Here is an 18,988-nt window from a genome sequence, read left to right as displayed (position 1 = left end):
ACCCACTATCAGGCGTCCCATTTGCCAGGTTAAAACATGGCCACCGCTACAGCAACCGACCCAAGCTTCTCACTAAGTACCCGGGCCTGATCAGCCCTGGGGGCCTACGCTTGGGCAGAAAACGGAGGAACAGCCCCGCCCGTAAGCGAAGGAGATTTCCGGAAACCTTCACCCAAGCCTTGGCACCTCGGGTCTCTCCCTGAGGCCCCGACCACCGCCCTAAACGTCACTTCCGTCGACCCATGCGTCCAGGATTGACAGCGGTGCATATCCAATCATAAGCGAGCCCACACCCCAGGCCCAGGCGGGGCAGGCACAGGACTGGGAAGCCCCGCCCCTCGCCGACGTGTGACGTCGCGTCGCCATGGCCAGCTACCCCTACGGGCAGGTGAGTGTGTTGGGGGCGGCGGGCGATTTCAAGTAGGGACCTTGCCAAGTCCAGGCCTGGGCCCCGCTTTGCTTTCTCCTGGCATTCTCCGAGCCCTTCCACCTTCAGCGAGGTCTCGGGCGGCAGAGAAAGCGAAAGGGCTGGTCGGTCGCGCCTGTCAAACGTCACGCAGACTACAGGTCTGGGAGGTCGCGTCGCGCCCCCTCTGACGTCGCGCCGGCGGGGATTTGGGGACCTTGAACCCCACGTAATCAGGCTGGGCTCCGCCGGGACCCCACACCTTCTCAGGACTCCCGCGGGGACTCCCGGCGGGCTCACCGAAGTCAACAGAACATTGAGAACACTGGTTTCGTCGGCATCTTTCGGGGCGTCTGATAAAAATACGCCCCTGACATACTGCATGCGAATCATCAGGAGAATCTGTGGTTTCCGCAGGTTCCTCGAGTGACCTTGTTTTCTTAGTCTGACACCTCCGTTTCACTCATAAGAAAAGTGAAATCCAGAGAAGACACGAACTTAACCCGAAGTCTCCGGGCAGGCAGCAGAACCCGGAAGCCGTCAGCAAATACCCCCAGCCCATTTTGATCCTGCCAAGAACACAGCAAGGTGATTCTGTGGTCTGAATCCTTTGTTGGATGACAGATCGGTAGAGTGGTTAAGTTCAGCTTGGAGTCAGAAGAAGGTTCACACCTTGGCTTCATCACTTCCATAGTTCTGAGCCGTTAAACAGGGTATTTTGCCATTGTGAGTCTAAGCTTCAACCCCTCTTGAAAACTGGGCCCAATAATAGGGTCTATTTCAGAGTGCTGTCATGAATAGTAATGACGTCATGCTTGTAAAGCATTTGGTCCTTCTTTTTTTTTTTTTTTTTTTTTTTTTTTTTGAGAGACAGAGATCACAAGTAGGCAGAGAGACAGGCAGAGAGGAGGAAGCAGGCTCCCTGCTGAGCAGAGCCTCATGCGTGGCTCAATCCCAGGACCCTGGGATCATGACCTGAGCTGAAGGCAGAGGCTTTAACCTACTGAGCCACCCAGGCGCCCGCATTTGGTACTTCTAAGAGTGTAAGAGTATTTTAGTATTTGGATTTTTTTCTAGACTCCCTAGAAGGTCAGTGCCAGGAGGGACCTCAAAATAGTACCTTTATTTTAAGAAACTGAAGCCCAGGGAGGGCTCCTGATTTGCCCAAGATCGTACTAATTTAGGAGATAAAACCCGTGCAGGGAAAATTGGAAAGCAAAATTATATGGGATATTAGAAAGTGCTCAACAGAGTATAGTCACATGCCATAAGAATCGTGAGGAGTGAAGCCCTTTGTGGCTTTTGGATTTGGACTTTTTTAATCTCAGTGAGGAAGACCCCATAAACATGCTAGCAGAGATTATTATCCCCAATTTATAGCTGGGGAAGGAGCCCAAAGAGGTTAAGCAGCTTGCCCAAGGTCACAGTATAGCAAGTGAGGGAGTGAGGCTAGGACTGGAACTTAGAACTCCTTTCATTGCATACTCAGCAGAGTAGACAAAAAGAGGCTAGCACGGGCTGAGGTTAGAAGGAAGTACAGCCTAACAGGGCTTCTGAAGCTCCATTGCATTTGTTGGGTCTTATGAAATGTTAATAGGTATTGCTAATCAAGGAGGATTCTGTGGTTAAGTTAGTTTGGAAAATACTTTGTGAAATACAGCTGGCTAAGTTCATTCAACATGAGGCATCTCAGAATTCATAATTTGTTAACATGCCTTGTAAATCTGCTAGAGAGGGATAGAATATGTGGTATTTCTTAAACTTACTTAGCCACAGAACTGCTTCCCATCCCCACCACCTTTTTCTAAAATTTCTGGTCATTTTTTGGTAACACTAGTGTTCTTGAGGAACACAGTTTGGAAAAACATTGCCATGGTGCATTGGATGGTCTGTATCAGAATCACCTAGGAGCTTTAAAAGCACACTTTTGGGGGCACCGATGGCCTCGTCATTTGAGCGTCTGACTTGGTTTTGGATCAGGTCATGATCTCAGGGTTGTGAGCCCGAGCCCTGTGTTGGGCTCTGCGCTCTGCCCAGAGTCTGCTTGGGATTCTCTCTGCTTCTCCCTCTGCGCCTGCCTGTCTCACTCTCTCCCACAAATAAATAAATAAATCTTTAAAAAAAACAAAAAAAAACACATTTTTGGGTTCCACTTCAGACCTATTTTATACCCAGGAAGCGTCCAGGAATCTACATCATAGTAAGCTTCTGGGGGTATTTTGTATGCATCTTAGAGGCAGTGACATAGAAATTAAGAGCTTGAACTTCCGGGACGCCTGGGTGGCTCAGTTGGTTAAGCAGCTGCCTTCAACTCAGGTCATGATCCCAGCGTCCTGGGATCGAGTCCCGCATCGGGCTCCTTGCTCCACGGGGAGCCTGCTTCTCCCTCTGACTCTGCCTTCCACTCTATCTGCCTGTGCTCACTCTCGCTCGCTCTCTCTCTCTGACAAATAAATAAATAAATAAATCTTTAAAAAAAAAAAAAAAAAAAAAAAAGAGCTTGAACTTCCAGGTTGGATACTGGACAGTATCCTAATTCTAGCACTTAATAGTTGCATGCCCTTGGACAATCCATCTATGGGCTCCGAGCCTCAGTTTCCTCACCTTTAAAAAGGGAGGAGTAATACTTCATAGGGCTGACATGAAGACAAGCTGATAAAGCTTGCAGCGAGCTTGGCACATTATTGATACCAAGTGTGTGCCAGTGCCTAGTGGCAGCCCTTGCTGTTTTGATGGCTGTTAGGCCACATGGCCTGGGCTTCTGCTCAGAGTGAAATACTGGAAAGGAGCATGGAGAGAAAGGTGTCTAGAATAGAAGAAGAAACGCTTTTATTCCCCCCCACCCAAACACACAACATACCCGGACCACTTGTGTAGCTCCTGGTCCAGGGTATTCCCAGGAAATGCTGGGTTGTTTCAAAGCATCCAAAGGCTTAGTGCTCCCTCCTTTCTACCCAGAACATAGTCCTGCAGGATTGCAACCTACTGTTAGGAGTCAAAACTCGAATTTTCCACTGCCTCCAGCCCTGGAGTCCTTGAGCATGGACTGAGGGTTGGAGCAGTGAAACTCAAGTAACCTTTGGTCCTGGGTGGGAGAGCCAGCTGGATGGGTTTCGGTGATTGAGAGCTTGGTCTCTAAGACTGAGAGATTTGGCTGCACGTCCCTGCTCTGCCACTTCCTTGCAGAAATTCCTTGCCAAATTCCAAGCCTCCGTTTTCCCTTCTTTAAAGTGGGGTCATAAGAGTATAAGAGTTATGTAAAGATTAAAGGAGATAACCCATGTAAGGTGCTTGGCGTGGTGTTGGACATATAGTAGATACTCCAAGGAAAGAATGATACAGATAGACAAATCGTGGAATCATTGTGATAAATGCTAGATGGGAGTAAGTGTAAGGCACTAGGACAGCACAGGAGGGACGCCTGACTAAGTCTGGGGGGGAGGAAGCCTTCTTTTTTTTTTTTTTTTTTTTTTTTTTAAAGATTTTATTTATTTATTTGTCAGAGAGAGAGAGCGAGCGAGAGCAAGCACAGGCAGACAGAGTGGCAGGCAGAGTCAGAGGGAGAAGCAGGCTCCCCGCAGAGCAAGGAGCCAGATGTGGGACTCGATCCCAGGACGCTGGGATCATGACCTGAGCCGAAGGCAGCTGCTCAACCAACTGAGCCACCCAGGCGTCCCAGGGGAGGAAGCCTTCTTAAAGGAGGTGACATAAGCCAAAAGCTGAATCACCAGTAGGCATTAGCTGAGTGAAGAAAGTAGAGGGGAGAGCACGCACAAAGGTCAGCAGATGGGAGCCCAGTATTTTAGAGGGATTTCAGGAGATCAATACGGAGTGAAGAAGGGGAAAGGGCTAAGCAATGACACCAGAACAGTAAGCCAGGGCCAGACCCTCAAGGACTTTGTATGCCTTTGGGGGGAGTGTGGACTTCATCCTGACTAATGAGGGAGCCGTAGAAGACGCTTGTCTCATTTGTGCTTTGGAGCTGGTACCGTGGGGGCACTGTGAGAATGGACTGAAGCAGGAGACCCTGGAGACAGGGAGACCCGTCTCAAAGCTGATGAAGTACCCTTGATTAGAGAGTATGGGGGCCTGGTGAAAAAGGATTTGAAAGCGTTTAGGAGGTAGGATTGAGAGAACTTGGAGAGAGAGATTGGGGTAATGGAGGGGAAGAAAGAGGAGGTGCCCAGGAGAGCACTAGGGCTTCAGGTTTGGGGGACTGGGTGGGAGGTACCACTCACTGACATGGGGACACAGAGGTAGGAATAGATTTGGAGAGAAGGTCCAGGAGGTTGTTGGATATGTGGGTCTGCAGCTCAGGAGAGATGACGCTGGACAGAAGGATTTCGGAATGTCAGCATCCAGGCGGTAATTGAAGTCTTGGGGCAGTTCTTGGCCCACTGTCTATTGGCTGCAGGTTTCTGGCCTTTAAATATTTTAGGAGGCTTTGCTGGTGAATGCCCAAACCACGCCTGTCTTCTTGATTGTTTAACCCCTTAAATGTGTGTTAGCCTCCTCCACCCGAAACTTGAGGGGCAGCTCCAGAGACCGGCCTCTTTTTGCAAGATGGCCTATTCCCTTCCCCATCAGGGCTCCACATAGGGCAACCTTTGATACCTCTGAACCTCACGAAGGTCTTGGGGGCAGAAGGAAGACCCCTTGCGCCCAAAGAAAATAGAGAACTTCCTGAGTGGGTTATTGAGGAGGAGGTGAGTCCCCCACCCCTTGCAGGCATGCAAGCAGATTCAAGAAGGTGCTGCAGAGATTCCGTCCTCTCCTGAGTGGCTGGACTGGAGGCTCTCAGATCTCTCACAGTCCTGTGGCTCTCAGATCGGGTCTAGGTGCTGCGGAAAGAAAAGAGTATGATTCCTCCGCTTCTCCCTGATTCCCGGGCTCAGAACCTCTGAAAGATCGCCTAATCCAGCCCTTCCCCCTTCAGCCCTGTCCACTGTAGAAATCCATCATGTCTGACAGTTACATTGAGGACAGTCCTTGTTCGGTCATGGTTGAGTGAACACAGGGGAGGGTAGTAGAGTAGAGGCCCTGTTTTGAATCTCAGCTCACCCATTCTAGCTGCGTCATTCATCACAGGCGTCCTGGGAAACTGTGCCTTAACTTTCTCATCTGTGACATGGGGGTAATAGCACTTCCCTAACAAGACAGCATCAGTGGGAGCCGCTGAACCGGAAGCACCTGGCAGAGCTTCCGGAAAATGTTAATTGCCCCTCCCTGACCCCAGTAGAGCAAATGTAGTTTATGAGCGATCAGTAAAGACCCAGGGAGGAGCGCCTGGCGGGCTCTGTTGGCAGCATGTGCCAAGCTTGCAATTCCTGATCACAGGATTGAGTTTGAGACCCACATTGGGTGTGGAGATTGCTTAAAAATAAAATCTTGGGGGCCGAAAGAGTCCCACGGATAGTTTTCTGTGATGTTTCAGAAATCGTGATTGCTGAACTCTCTCTCTCTCTCTTTCTCTTTCTTTCTCTCTTTTTTTCTTTCACAATCTTGTGTTGATCAATATGAAATGCTCTTGGAAAAAGTCTCAAAAGGATTGGCAGCATGGAGTAGCATAAAAGAACAGGGAGTCAGGGACTCCGGTTTTCATGTCTGGTTCAGACCTTCACTGACCACTCCGTGACCCTGGGAACCATCATCCCCAGACTTTCTCCCTGGCCTGGGTTCTGCCTCAGTCAGTGGCTCCGCTTCATCTGTACACTCTGGATAACCTGAGTCATCCTCAGCACTTCTTTTCCTTCCCCCGCCATCTCCTCCCTAATCGAATTAGTCGTCAAGTCATGTCTAGCCTATCTCTGAAATAGCTTCAGAATCCATCCTGTTCTCTCCATGTCTAAGTCCGCTGTCTGGTTCAAGCCCTGCCTGCCTAACACCTGGGCTGCTGCCTCCCCCGCGAGCTCATCCCCCACCCCACTGCGGGGTTAATTCTCTAAACAAGGCTCTGATCACGTTCCTCCTCTGTTGGAAACCTTTCTATGGCGCTCTGTTTCCTCAGGCATAAAGCCCAAACTCTTCAGAGCGGGATTCATCTGCTCAAATATTTATGGAGGCTTGCAGGTGCCAGGCACTGTGCTGGACCCTGGGTACCCTGATGAATGAGGCCCAGTGTCTGGCCTTGGGGCGCCCACTGTAGCGTGGAGGAGACACAGATAGACAGAAAGTTCGTTAAGACACCAGAAACTCACCCGCTCACTGAAACGCAGCAGGAGGGGAGCCTGGCCAAGGAGAGTGTGAAGAGCCTGCCTCTCTCCGTTCACCTTGCGTCCTTGCCCCCGCCCTGCTTTCCAGCCATACCCCCCACCCCTCTGGGCTCACTCCCAGGCCTGTGCCCGTCTTTTCCCTCCTGTCTGGAATGTCCTTTCCTGCTTTGGGGAATGTCTCAGCATCCTTCAAGGCCAGCTCCAGTATCACTCCTGCCTCCTCCAGGAAGCTTTCCTTGACTCACTTCACGCATTGCTTCATTGGATTCCTCAGCCATCATTCAGCAAACGGAACAAATTCCTCTGTCTGCACCTCCTTGATAGCATTGAAGTGGACTTTTCTGATGGCACCGATCAAACTGTACTCGAATCACCAGTGGGACCCTCGGGGTCCTATTTAGTTTGACACCCCAGGCCTAGTATGATATACTCTGTAAGTGTTCGCTGGATGAAGTCGTTGTGCTTGCGTACCTCAGTTTCTTCATCTGAAAAGCCGCCTACTAATAGCTTCCTATTTTCTGTTTGAGGACTGTCGGCAGGTTCTGCGGTAGCATCTGCGTGTTTGTCAAAGTACTCGCTAAAGGTGAGGGCTCTGACCCAGGGCAGAGAGCAGAGGGTTTAGTCGCCAGATGGTGCCAGACCCAGCAGGCCCCTGGCATGTGATACTGGGAGGGTCAGAGGACCTGCCTGGCAGCACCTGCTTTGTTGGGGTGGCGGGGGACTTCCCAGGCGGAAGGCCTGGGCCTCAGGTGCCCTAGGCCAGGGGAGTTACCAGCCCCGGTGTGGTGGGAGGTGGTCCGGCTCCATCTCTGCCTCCAGTTCCGTGGGCTTTGAACAGGTCCCTTTCCTTCTTTTTAGTTTCGCCATCGGGAAACTGAAGGGGTTAGACCCCCACCTTCCACGCACCCCTCCCATCACACTGCTCCAGCACCCTCGGAATCTTTTTCGTTCTTTTCATCCCGGCTCAAACGCTGCTTGCTTCTGGAAACGCTCTCGACTTCACCCTCTCTCCTTTCTGGTTCACGGCTTGTACATGCACTTGAAACACCTGGTTCCTTGTGCTGTTTTGTTAGATGTTATGAAGAGCATTTCCGCACCTCTGCTGTTAACTGGGAGCCCCTTCCCGCCAGCTCTCACCTTTATACACCCCCTCCCCAGGAATTTACCTGGCCTAGGGCTTTGCGGGTGATGAGTAATGTAACAGTAGCCAAGATTTCTAGATCATTTGCTCTATGCCAGGCACTGTTGTAAGGACTTGTTTTCTTATATCAGTGGTTTTCAGACTCTCTTTTTGAGTCACTATGAGGCATCTGCAGAGCTCCCTCGGGATCTAACAGAGGAGGGGGCCTGCCTGGCCGGGGCTCTGGCACCCCCACCGTGCTTCAGCCAAAGCCACTTTCTTTCATCAGTTTTTAAATTTTTGTTTTATCAAAAGAGTCTTTAGCTAAAAGTTAGACTGACAAAATTCTGCTGCATTTATGTCTTGTAATCAGCAGAGCGGCCAGTAAGGGAGAGAGGATCGTGTTTTACCTGTGAAGGAGCAGGCTTGGAGAGAGGAAGCCTGGGACCCGGAGCGAGAGCTCCGCTGGCAAGTGGAGTTCTGAGTCAGGATTGGTGTGTGACTTCGCTGTAGAGAAAGAAGTCTTGCCGCCAGCTCTGCAGTTTCCAAAGCCTCAGAGCTCCCAGCGTGCTGAGTGGGGAAGGTGGAAGGGCCTGCTTCCTGCTTCCCCTGCCCCAGAAGCCCCCTACCTTGAGCCAGCAGACCTCCTTCAGATGAAGTGTGAGTTTGGCCTCAGCCTCGAGGGAGAGTGTCCCAGAAGCTAGCAAACACGATAAAAAGAGCAAGTCCAGGCTCTCCGCGGCTAGGCCACTAGTGTGCCTTCTAGGTTTATCTCCAGCGTGTCTAGATGGTAACTCCCCTCAGAGCTGGGCCCAGCTGCTCCCCGGACCCCTGCGCCCAGCCTGTCCACAGCTGTGTTGGGGCTGCGCTCTGCCATGTAGGTGGTTACAGCTGAACACTGAGTTTGGGGATCCCTGGCTTGTGGTGTGGGGATTTGGATGAAAGAGGGAATGCCCCCTCGTCTGCGCTAAGGGACAGATGGCCTGGGTCCCGGCCCCAGCCCCTCCACGCAGTCTGGGTGCAGTTTTTCTGGACTGGGGTTTCCTCCTGTGTCAGAGCGCTTCGCGCACCTGGTCTCTTTTCATTCACATACCAGCCTGGGAGGTAGGCACTGTTGATTCCCGTTTAGAACAAAGGATGTTGAGGCTTAGGGAGGGGAAGTCAGTCCGGTGAGTAAATGGCAGAACCTGAATTCAGACTGGTTTTCTTTGACTCTTACTGATTCTGCTCCCTCCAGTGCCTGAGGAGCAGGGTCTCCCCAGCCTGTCCCAGAGTCACCAGGGAGAAGGGGACATGCTCTCGTATCTCGAGCTATTCTCAGCTGAGGAAGACGTGCTGCAGCCCATGCCCGGGACATGTTGCTCAGGGTTGAAGAGCAGCGGGTGGGGGGACCATGTTTGCGCTGTCAGTCCTCAGGGAGCCATGGGGGTGGCACCGGGGGTGGGGGTGGGATTTGGATTCCTTTGCCTCCTCGTTTGTTCAGTAATTACTGAGCCTACAGTCAACACTGGGGGCAGGGGAGAACGTGGCCAACCAGACACGATCCCAAGCCATCACGGAGCCCCTTGGTGTGATGGTGGGGAGCCAGGAGAGCGGGATTCTAGCCCTGACTCCACATGTCATTGGTGGTGTGATCTTGGGTAGGTTTTCTCTTCTCTAGAAGCCTCAGGTTGTCCATATGAGCAAATAGGGCACAATTCCAGCCCTGCCTCTGGGAAAGACTGACAGGGGCCGGGTTTCTTGACAGTACAGGGTCATGCTGTGGCTGGTTTCCGGCCTTACTGTTTTGATTGATGGTTTGCTCTTGCAGGGCTGCCCAGGAGCTGGAGGACAAGCGCCCGGAGCCCCTCCAGGCAGCTACTACCCTGGACCCCCGCATGGTGGAGGGCAATATGGCAGTGGGGTACCCGCTGGTGGCGGTTATGGAGGAAGTCCTGCCCCCGGAGGGCCTTATGGACCGCCAGCTGGTGGAGGACCCTACGGACACCCCAACCCTGGGGGACCCCCCTCTGGAACTCCAGGAGGACTGTATGGTGGAGCAGCCCCAGGGGGCCCCTATGGTCAGCCGCCTCCGAATTCCTACGGGGGCCAGCATCCTGGGCCTTACGGACAGGGACCTCCTCCAGGTAAGTAGGGATCTTGGACTCCAGGTCCAAGATCTCTGACCTTATTCTGAGTTCTCCAGGGCCCATCCTTGCCCTTCCTGTGGGTATGCTGGCAGCTTGGTCTCTGGCACCCTAGCATCTTGCCTGCAGCTCCTGCTTGCATCAGCAGAGCATGAAGTCCATGAGTTGGCTTTGCTGCGGGGACAGCAACTCCACAGTCACTTGGGCTTATGACAACAAACGTTTATTTCCATTGCTTGCTTGCACTTCCTTACTCTTGCTTACATGTCCGCAGCTGTGGATCTGGCTGCTGAAGTTCCGTGCCACGTGTCTTTTCCTTCCAGATCCGGGCAGAGGGAGCAGCCCTTAGTTGAGATAGGCTGTTCCTGTGGCAAGACAGGTCGGGGCGGCTAGCAGGAATGCCCGGTGCCTCTGAAACGCTTCTGCATCGAAGTACTTTACATCTCTTCCACTTCTGTTCGTTCTCGTGGCCAGAACGAACCAGAATCCCTGGTTAAGCCTGACGTCAGTCAGATGGGAGGGGACAGTGCTGTCCTGCAGGGGCTCTGCAGGCCACTGGGCAGTGGAGAGGATGCGCTGTGCCCTTACAGGGGATCAGCAAACAACCGGCAGCAGTGGACCGTGGGGAAAACCCATGTCTGTGTGAGAAGACTGGCCGCTATATATAGAAAAGGAAGGTGGTAGAGTTGTTGAAAGCTTAGGCCTTTGAGATCAGGCCACGTGCTGACCTGACTGAATGACTTCACCTCTTTTTTTTTTTTTTTTAAATGATAATTTTTTAAAAAAGATTTTTACTTATTTATTTGACAGAAAGAGATCACAAGTAGGCAGAGAGGCAGGAAGAGAGAGAGGGGTAAGCAGGCTCTCTGCCGAGCAGAGATTCCCGAGGTGGGACTCGATCCCAGGACCCTGAGATCATGACCTGAGCTGAAGGCAGAGGCTTAACCCACTAAGCTACCCAGGCACCCGATAATTTTTTTTTTAAAGATTTTTATTTATTTATTTGACAGAGAGAGACCCAGCGAGAGAGGGAACACAAGCAGGAGAAGTGGGAGAGGGAGAAGCAGGCTTCCCGCTGGGCAGGGAGCTCGACATGGGACTTGATCCCTGGACTCTGGGATTGGCAGACGCCCAATGACTGAGCCACCCAGGCACCCATGACTCATCTCTTTATGCCTCACATGTACACATCTGTAAAATGGGGGAGTGCCACTACCTGACAAGTTTATTAATAAGGGTTTGATGAGAAGGTGCAGGTAAATGCTGGGTAGAGTGGGAAGGGCTTAATACTCAGTATTCTGTGAGCTAACTCATTCTGGGACGTTCTCAGCAAAGACGTATGCCGCACGTAATGTGATAGCACTTGTGGTGAGGGTGTCACGCCTGAGAGATACTGAGGCAGGAGAATGATGGGATGCAGGGAGGGTAAAGAGCAGAGGTGCTGGAAGGGAGGTATTGTACAGGTGGAGGTTGGGGGCTTGGAGGGTCAGTGGGGCAGGGAATCCTGGTGGGGCCTTCAGGTGCCCTGAACATGACTGTGTGACCTCAGGCAGGGGGTCAGGGAAGGTGAGCACCTAGACTGCTCCATCTGCCCGGACTCTTTCATCGGCCCCTTCGTAGAATGCTTATTCCCAGGAGACGAAGCCAGCAGCATGCAGCCAGGAAGCGTCTGGTGCATCTGCAAGGCCTCCTGGGAGTGGCCCCTCAGGGAAGCTGCCACACTTTCCTGCACCTTCCCAGGCAGGTGGCCTTGAGGGAGAGCTCACATACTGGGGGTTCCAAACAGAGCCAGTGGCATTTATCTTGTCAGAGCCCCGAGCTTCTGGCTGTTTGCTTTCAGCTCAGCAGCTTCGTGGGGGAGTTCCTCCACCTTCTAAAATTGTGTCTGTGAGCCCATGTGAGGTCACTGCAGGTCAAGGAGCCCCGCTTTGTGAGGCTCATTCCTTTAGGGCCCGAGGCCTGAGATCATCTCCGGGGCTGCAGAAAGTGGAGAGATGTGCCTCCGACTCTGAGCTGCTCCCCGTCTGCAGCTTCCACTCACGTGGCCGCCGTTGCCTCCTCTCCCGTGCGGCTCGTGTCTCCCTGGAGCTCTCCTGCACGCGAGTCACTGGGAGGCCCTGCCTCAGCCCCACCGGATGAATCCAGGAGCTAGAGTGCCCGCGCCACTGCTCTGCAAGACAGATTTGCCCATCAAAGGTGCCCCACGGCTCTCAGGGACGTTCCCCCAGGTGCTCAAGACCCACCGGGCCTCTCCAGCCTCCACACCTGCTGGGGACTGTCCCCGCTGTCCACCTGAGTCCCGCCAGAGTTCCTCTGAACACGTTCCGCCCCTGCCACCTGCTTTCCTTCTCCCCATCACAGCTCTCTTCCCCTCCGTTCAGTCAGCCCCTCCTTTGGGAAGACATGCCCGCACAGGTTGGCAGACCCTTTGCCGCAGCTTTATTTTGCTTTTGCCTCAGTTACTCATCACACGGCCCTGGGACATCGGTCTGTTTTCGGAATGGGGCGATCAGTACTCCGAAAACTCACCATTTGTCTAAAGTCCCACAAGCTGGTGAGGCTCAGAGCTCTTTGCCTTCAGAGCCTGGGCTCTTCTTTGCAGACCGCCTGGACCACATGTCCCAGAGACACTTTCACCTGGGGCCACAGCCCTTGCTCTCTGTGGCTCAGCTGCTGTTTCAGGAAGGCGCTATGGGACCTGCCCAGGTTTCCTATCCACGGAGGTCACCTAGGCCTTCAGTCAAGCAAACCTTTTTCTCTGGGCCTCACCTCTGGGACTAGGCGATGGTTTCTGCGTGCCACTCTGGCCTGTGGCTGCCCCTGATGCTGCCTTGTGGGAAGGATCACTTTTGGTGGCCAGTTCACTCAGTCTGCTTTCCAACACGAGGGCCTGTGTGCCTCCCCACTGTTATCTCCCACCCCTTCACCCTGCATGGCTTTCCATACGAATGATCCTTTCCTTTACCTGCTTACAGACACGCAACGCTGTTTGAACCTCAGCAGCACCAGTAATCAGCAGTTAGATAGAACTTAGATTGTAACAGATGCTGACTTCATAGTAATCTTGTGAAGTAGATGCTCCTGTCCTCACTTTACAGATAAGAAAACTGAAACAGAGGGTGCCTGGGTGGCTTAGTGGGTTAAGCCTCTGCCTTCGGCTCAGGTCATGATCTTAGGATCCTGGGATCGAGTCCCACATCAGGCTCTCTGCTTGGCAGGGAGCCTGCTTCCTCCTCTCTCTCTGCCTGCCTCTCTGCCTACTTGTGATCTCTCTCTGTCAAATAAATAAATAAAATCTTTAAAAAAAAAAAAAAAAAAAACCTGAAACAGTTTAAATAAGCCACAGCCACAAATGGGGGAGCTGCTACTTAAACCACGAGGCCAGCTCTGGCATGAATGCAGAACCTTCCCTGTCTAGGTCTGGCTCCATGCTAGCCCTTGGGCACTGAGAGATGAGTTTTAGGCTGGGAGCTTGCCTACAGCTTACTCCAACTCCAACCTGGAAGAGGGTGGAAGAAAACATGCACACGGGTGATCAGGGCCCTAAGAGAGGAGTACAACGGAGAAGGGAAGGAAGCCTTTCCAGAGATGGACAGGGAAGACCCTATGGAAGGAATGGCGTTTTATTTGGGTCTTGCAGGGGGACAGGAAATGATGCAGAGAGATGAGGGAGAAGGGGTCCATGGCAGGGAACAGTGAGTACAGCCTCTGGTGGGAATAAGGAGGGATGGCTAAGAGCGAGTCTGATGCTTCATCTGGGCTAGAACAGAGCCGTGAGGCGGACAGAGTGGGAGAGGTAGGCAGGAGTGGACCACACTGGAATGCCAGAATAAGGCTGCTGGACTGTTTTGTAGGCAATGGAGCCTTGATAGAGTTTTGAGTTGAGGCCAGGGGAAACAGGTTAGAACCGAGTTGGATTTTAGAGATTCCTTGATAACAAGTGAAGAGTGGCGGAGAGTAGCTATAAGGATGATTTGGTTAGGCCTTTTGGTCTGTTCTAGCAATCCATGTGGGAGGTGTTTAAACCAGGGCCGGTGCATAGGAACGGAGAGGGGATATGGAACTAGGCAACTCTCTGGGTGCGTGGGGGCGAGGAGTTTCAGAGATGTCTCCAGGGAGGTTTGGGGATGGGGATCATGCGTGGGAGCTGATGGGGAAGGAGAAGAGGCAGAGTTCCATGGCCGTAATACACTCTGGTGACTCCTGATGGAATGTGTCCACTGTCGCCGCGTCAGGAAAATCAGACATGAATCAGACCTGGTTCTCACACCAGAGAGCCGCCTGCTATTGTGACTCTCAAAATACCTGTTTCTCGGCTTTGCATGTCAATTGCTCCGCAAACACTTTTGGATTCCCAGTCTATGGAGAAGAGAGAATCCTTCTTTTCAGAGCATTCTTATTCAGCTGGAAAGTCCCTGTTTCCTAGAAACTTAAGATCAAAGAGAGGAATGACTGGAACACTGTAGGAAAAGCCCAGCAGATTCACAGAGCAGAAGCCCACTACAGATACTCCTTGAGTCTATGCTCAGAGACTCTACTCTGAGTCTTCCATCAGGATAAGGCTGTTGGCTTGATGGAAGGTGGGGTAGGTGGCCTTGTGAGGCTTTGTGGGTAAGGAACGCCTGCCCCCAGGGAGGCACCAAGGCTGGCCCTTCCCAGCACGTCCTTGGACTGGCTCTGAGACCCGCTTCTGACTTCTCTGGTTTGTACCCCTGCTCACAGGTGGCGTTCCTCCAAATGTGGATCCTGAGGCTTACTCCTGGTTCCAGTCAGTGGACTCCGATCACAGTGGCTACATCTCCATCAAGGAGCTGAAGCAGGCTCTGGTCAACTCTAACTGGTCCTCTTTCAATGACGAGACATGCCTCATGATGATCAGTGAGTCCTAGCTCTTCCCTGGGGGCTGTGGGCTCGAGTGGGGCAGAGCCACCTGACTCCTGATGGCAGGTGGGCAGCCATTCAGGGGAGAAATCTTTTAGCCAGGAAAGACTTCTGGCAGGAAGTTGGATTCAAGGTGAGATCCTCTAGACTGAGAGCTCTTTCCCTTAGATTTGTCCTCAAGTTCTAGACTTTTTGAGCCCCAGGTTCAGTTTTCCATTCTGCAGAATGGGACTCCCTGCAGATGGCACCAAGGGGGTCGGTGGCCGGCTGGGCACGGAAAATGCGGTTCTGGAAGGGCTAGGGCTGAGGGTGGCCAGGGGCAGGGGCTGGTCCACATTTGGTGAGAGTATGTCTAAGGTACAGGCATCTGGGCCTCAGGCCTGTGATTCTCTGGAGTCTCTTGCTCTGGCCTGGGTGCTGCCCGAGGACTCTGGGCCTTCCGTCCTGAAGCTTTTCTTCCCTCCGTTCCCTCCCCACCCAAGATATGTTTGACAAAACGAAGTCAGGCCGCATCGACGTCTATGGTTTCTCAGCCTTGTGGAAGTTCATCCAACAGTGGAAGAACCTCTTCCAGCAGTACGACCGGGACCACTCCGGCTCCATTAGCTACACGGAGCTGCAGCAAGGTGAGGGCCGTGGGAGGGGCTCGGTGCAGAGGCAGAGCCCCGAGTTTCCGCTCAGTCCCTGTGCCGGGGGAGCCGCTGTTCTCTAGCCTCTGACTGCCAGATGCCCGTCGTCACGGTAAAATGCTGCTCTCGGCACAGGTGTGCTCCCCATCCCGTCTGTGGTCTGGCTGTGACACCGAGCCAAGATCCAGGGCCAGGGAGCACCCAGTTCCAGGAAGGGGCTAGACTCCCCTCGGGACGGCACTCCTGGCTAATGCTGGGGACTCGGCAGCCCAGGGCACCTGGAGACCAGGACCGGTGGCTGGTGTGGCTCCTTCCTTTCTGGTAGCCAACATGCTAAATGGAAATAGCCATGTATGGGGCTCAGAAAGGTGTTTTTGTGGCCATCTCTGCTCTAAAGCAGTTTCCTTCCCAACTCTGGGACCCAGACCACGCTAAAAGTGACAGTAGCTCTAATGACCTGAGGCCATAGCTCCAGGTCCGGTTCGGACCGAGTCTGACTTTAGAAGATGGGTGGTCAGTGTGCTGATAAGAATCTGACAGGGACCTTTGCCACCTGGGAGGGAGAAAGGGCTCCCCAGAGAACCGGGCCCTTGGGCCCGGGCACGGATTTCAGTAGATGAAGGAGCTCTATGGGTGGGGGTGGGCTCACCGGCTCTGCACCCTGGATGAAGGGCAAGGACATGACCTGCACTGATCCTGTCTCTTTTGCCTGGTCCTGTCATGGATGTTGGTAAGGGTGATACTGTCACAACAAGATATGTGTTTATTGACTGCTTGCTGTGGGCCAGGCACTGTAATAAGCAGGGTTAACGTCACTCACGCTCCCTGGGTGACAGCTAGTGTCTGTTATTCCCCACCCTTATGTGAGGGCGCTCTTCTTTTTGCCCTTTTGCAGATGAGCAAACCGAGGCAGAGTTTAGGCAACTTTCCTAAGGGCCACATAGCAAAAGGGGAGCTTTTAGCCTGGGCTAGTAGATATGTGGAGAGGAAGAAAGGAAGCCTCCCAGGTTGGGGACAGGGTAGCACGTAGGCCATGACCTTGGAACCACCCAGCAGCCCTGCCTGGGGAGATGGTGATTTTATTATTTTTAACGAATTCCACTGAGGGCTTACTATGTGTCAGGCACTGTGCCAAGTGCTTTGCAGGATCCCCGCCCTCAGTCCTTACTAGGACCTACAAGGTGATTTTAGCCCCACTTTAGAGAGGATAAGACAGGATTAGCAAGGTTAAGTAATTTGCCCAGGGGCTGTCTTAACTCCAGAGAAGGCCTTTGCCTGTCTCCCTCTGTGCCACACTGCCTCTGATGTCCGCCCTGGGCTATGGGGTCCTGGCGGCTCAGGGTTCCTTCTGTAACGCAGATGAGTCCCAGAGGAGCATGGCTAGCTCCATGTCATTCTGGGACCCTCTGGGCCAGATTGAACAGAGAGTAATGGAGATTTGGAGAACGGGATTGGGGCTTTCCAGCCAAGGAGAGCATCCAGAGAGAGTCCCTTTTGGGCTCCCGCTATCTCAGACAGGCCGTAGGGATGTCTTTCCTCTCTCCATTTTGGTTTTCATCTCTTCAAAGTCCCTTGCACTGCTGGGCTCCCCAGCGCTGGTTGACAGCCGTGCTCACGGTGGGGTTTTGTGTCTGCTCCCTGTGCCCCTCCTCCGCAGCTCTGTCCCAGATGGGTTACAACCTGAGCCCCCAGTTCACCCAGCTCCTGGTCACCCGCTACTGCCCGCGCTCCGCCAGCCCCGCCATGCAGCTAGACCGCTTCATCCAGGTGTGCACCCAGCTGCAGGTGCTGACCGAGGCCTTCCGGGAGAAGGACACAGCCGTGCAGGGCAACATTCGGCTCAGCTTTGAGGACTTTGTCACCATGACAGCTTCTCGGATGCTCTAAGCTGGCCCATCTGGGGAGAGCAGAGTGGACCAGGGACCTTTCCTGGCTCCTGAGAGTGGGAGAGGCGTGTGGGCCTCTCCTCTTTTCCTGCCCCTCCTAGAAAAAGATTCTCCCTTTCCTGATGCAGCACTGTTTCCGAAGAGGGCCTGGAGTCCCGTGTCCCTGTCACCAAATCGTGGGGACCTGGGCAGAGGCCACACAGGTAGTGGCCTGACCTAAGAGAGGACTGAAGTTGAATGTCCTGAGCATTTAATGTCCTGAGCCCTAAGCATTTAAATGGCCCAGCCTTGTGCCAGGAGCAGGAGATGTCAGTGGAGTGAGTAGTGCCCAGTCAGCTGAGCTCCAGCCTCTGGCTGATCCTTCTGCGCCCTGACACCAGTGGTAAGTGTTCATTAGCCTCTTGCCATTAGCACCTGAGCCCCCTCACCTACACCGTCTTGTCTAATGAGCTCAGTTTCTCCAAAGTGGAAGTTAACCAAGCAGGAGGGAGGTTTGTCCACGGCACCAAGTGGCTTGGGTTCCACCAGCCCCACGTCCCAAATCCGCGCGTGTTGACTTCTAGCTGCCTGGGTGCCGTCCCTGCTCAGGGAGCTCCGACAGTTTGCTCTCTGGGCGTCCTCGGCCAGGCTCCCCCTCTGCAGCTTGGACCCTCCCTTGCCTGCCATTGTCTGCTTGGCTTCAGTCCCAGTTGCCTCCTCCCAACGCCAATGCTCTTTTTTTATTTGTGGTTTTGTTGTTTTTTTTTCTTCTTTCGGGGCCAAAAGTCCAGTGAAACTGTAAGCTTCAATAAAAGGACAAAACTCTGTAGTCCTACGCGTCCATCCCACCTTCCGAGCTGTGGGCTCGTCTGTGGAATTTGGGCATGCGCATCCATTCGGCGAACATCGAAGTGCACACTGCACGCCACACGGTGTGGGAAGGGGCGTCTCATGGGGACATGGCTCACGTGGGGCCGGTCCCATTTACCAGGGTGGAGCTCCAGTGCAGGGGTTGGCCCGGTTCGTGTGTTTTGTCACCATTCTAGGACTGTCGCTGTTCTAGGACTGCGCTCTGGGCCACAGGCACCACCCCAGACTTCACAGCATGGCCTTTTTTTATTATCTCAAGCCCTAGTTTGATCTTCCAGACAAACTGCATTTATTAAGTCATAACTTTCCCCCATTTTTATTAAGCACAGACATCTGTCCTTGCTAGCTGCTGGGTCTTGAGATCAGTGTGATAATCAGTCTACACCAAATGTCTACAGTGATCTGACAGAATTTCAATCAAAAGCCAAGACACCAGACATTCTGGTTTGTTGGGGGCGGGGACCTGATTATGGGCACTGTGTGCTAATTCTTTTCCTCTTGGGGATGAAGAGAAGAAAGCTCTGGGCCCAGCAGGTGGTGGGTGGAAGCAGCTCAGTGAGGCCCTGCAGGTATGTCGGGCTCAGCCAGCTCAGCCCTTTTGTCCCCTGGGCTGCCAACATGCTAGAATGCTGGCACCAACCCAGGTGGAACCCAGTTCCGGAGGCCAAACTCCACCCGGGGCTAGAATCCTCTCTGTTGCCCCTTGGTCAGGTCTGCCTCTGCCTACCAGCCTCCAGGGACAGACAGCTCAGTGCCCTTCCAGGAAGCAGGCTTCCTCTGACCAGCAAACACTTCCTGATGAGGTTCAAAATCCTGCCACCTTGAAAACCACCCCTGGACTAGGGTTTTCCCTCTTGGGCCACCCAGAAGCTCTCTCTC

At 53.1% G+C, this 18,988-nt stretch overlaps 1 protein-coding gene across 1 annotated transcript; it reads left to right on the top strand.

Annotated features, from left to right (window-relative positions):
- The first annotated feature begins 233 nt into the window (after positions 1–233).
- On the top strand, positions 234–18,068 carry PEF1 (penta-EF-hand domain containing 1). Its single transcript, XM_059135970.1, has 5 exons — positions 234–388; positions 9,549–9,864; positions 14,587–14,742; positions 15,228–15,371; positions 17,032–18,068. The coding sequence occupies exons 1-5, from the start codon at positions 365–367 to the stop codon at positions 17,259–17,261; spliced, it is 870 nt and encodes a 289-aa protein (XP_058991953.1). The 5' UTR covers positions 234–364; the 3' UTR covers positions 17,262–18,068.
- Positions 18,069–18,988: the final 920 nt, after the last annotated feature.

The sequence above is a fragment of the Mustela lutreola genome, chromosome 10, assembly GCF_030435805.1.
Source record: "Mustela lutreola isolate mMusLut2 chromosome 10, mMusLut2.pri, whole genome shotgun sequence".
Lineage (NCBI taxonomy): Eukaryota > Metazoa > Chordata > Mammalia > Carnivora > Mustelidae > Mustela > Mustela lutreola.
The sequence above is the reverse complement of the archived record's forward strand: the minus strand, read 5'-3'. Positions and strand labels throughout refer to the sequence as shown.

What these genes read in the sequence shown, in the direction of transcription:
- PEF1 (XM_059135970.1), top strand. Translation starts at nt 365, where the DNA reads ATGGCCAGCTACCCCTACGGGCAG. An exon ending in CCAGCTACCCCTACGGGCAG is followed by an intron (nt 389 to 9,548) that starts GTGAGTGTGTTG and finishes TTGCTCTTGCAG; the next exon opens with GGCTGCCCAGGAGCTGGAGG. An exon ending in GACATGCCTCATGATGATCA is followed by an intron (nt 14,743 to 15,227) that starts GTGAGTCCTAGC and finishes TCCCCACCCAAG; the next exon opens with ATATGTTTGACAAAACGAAG.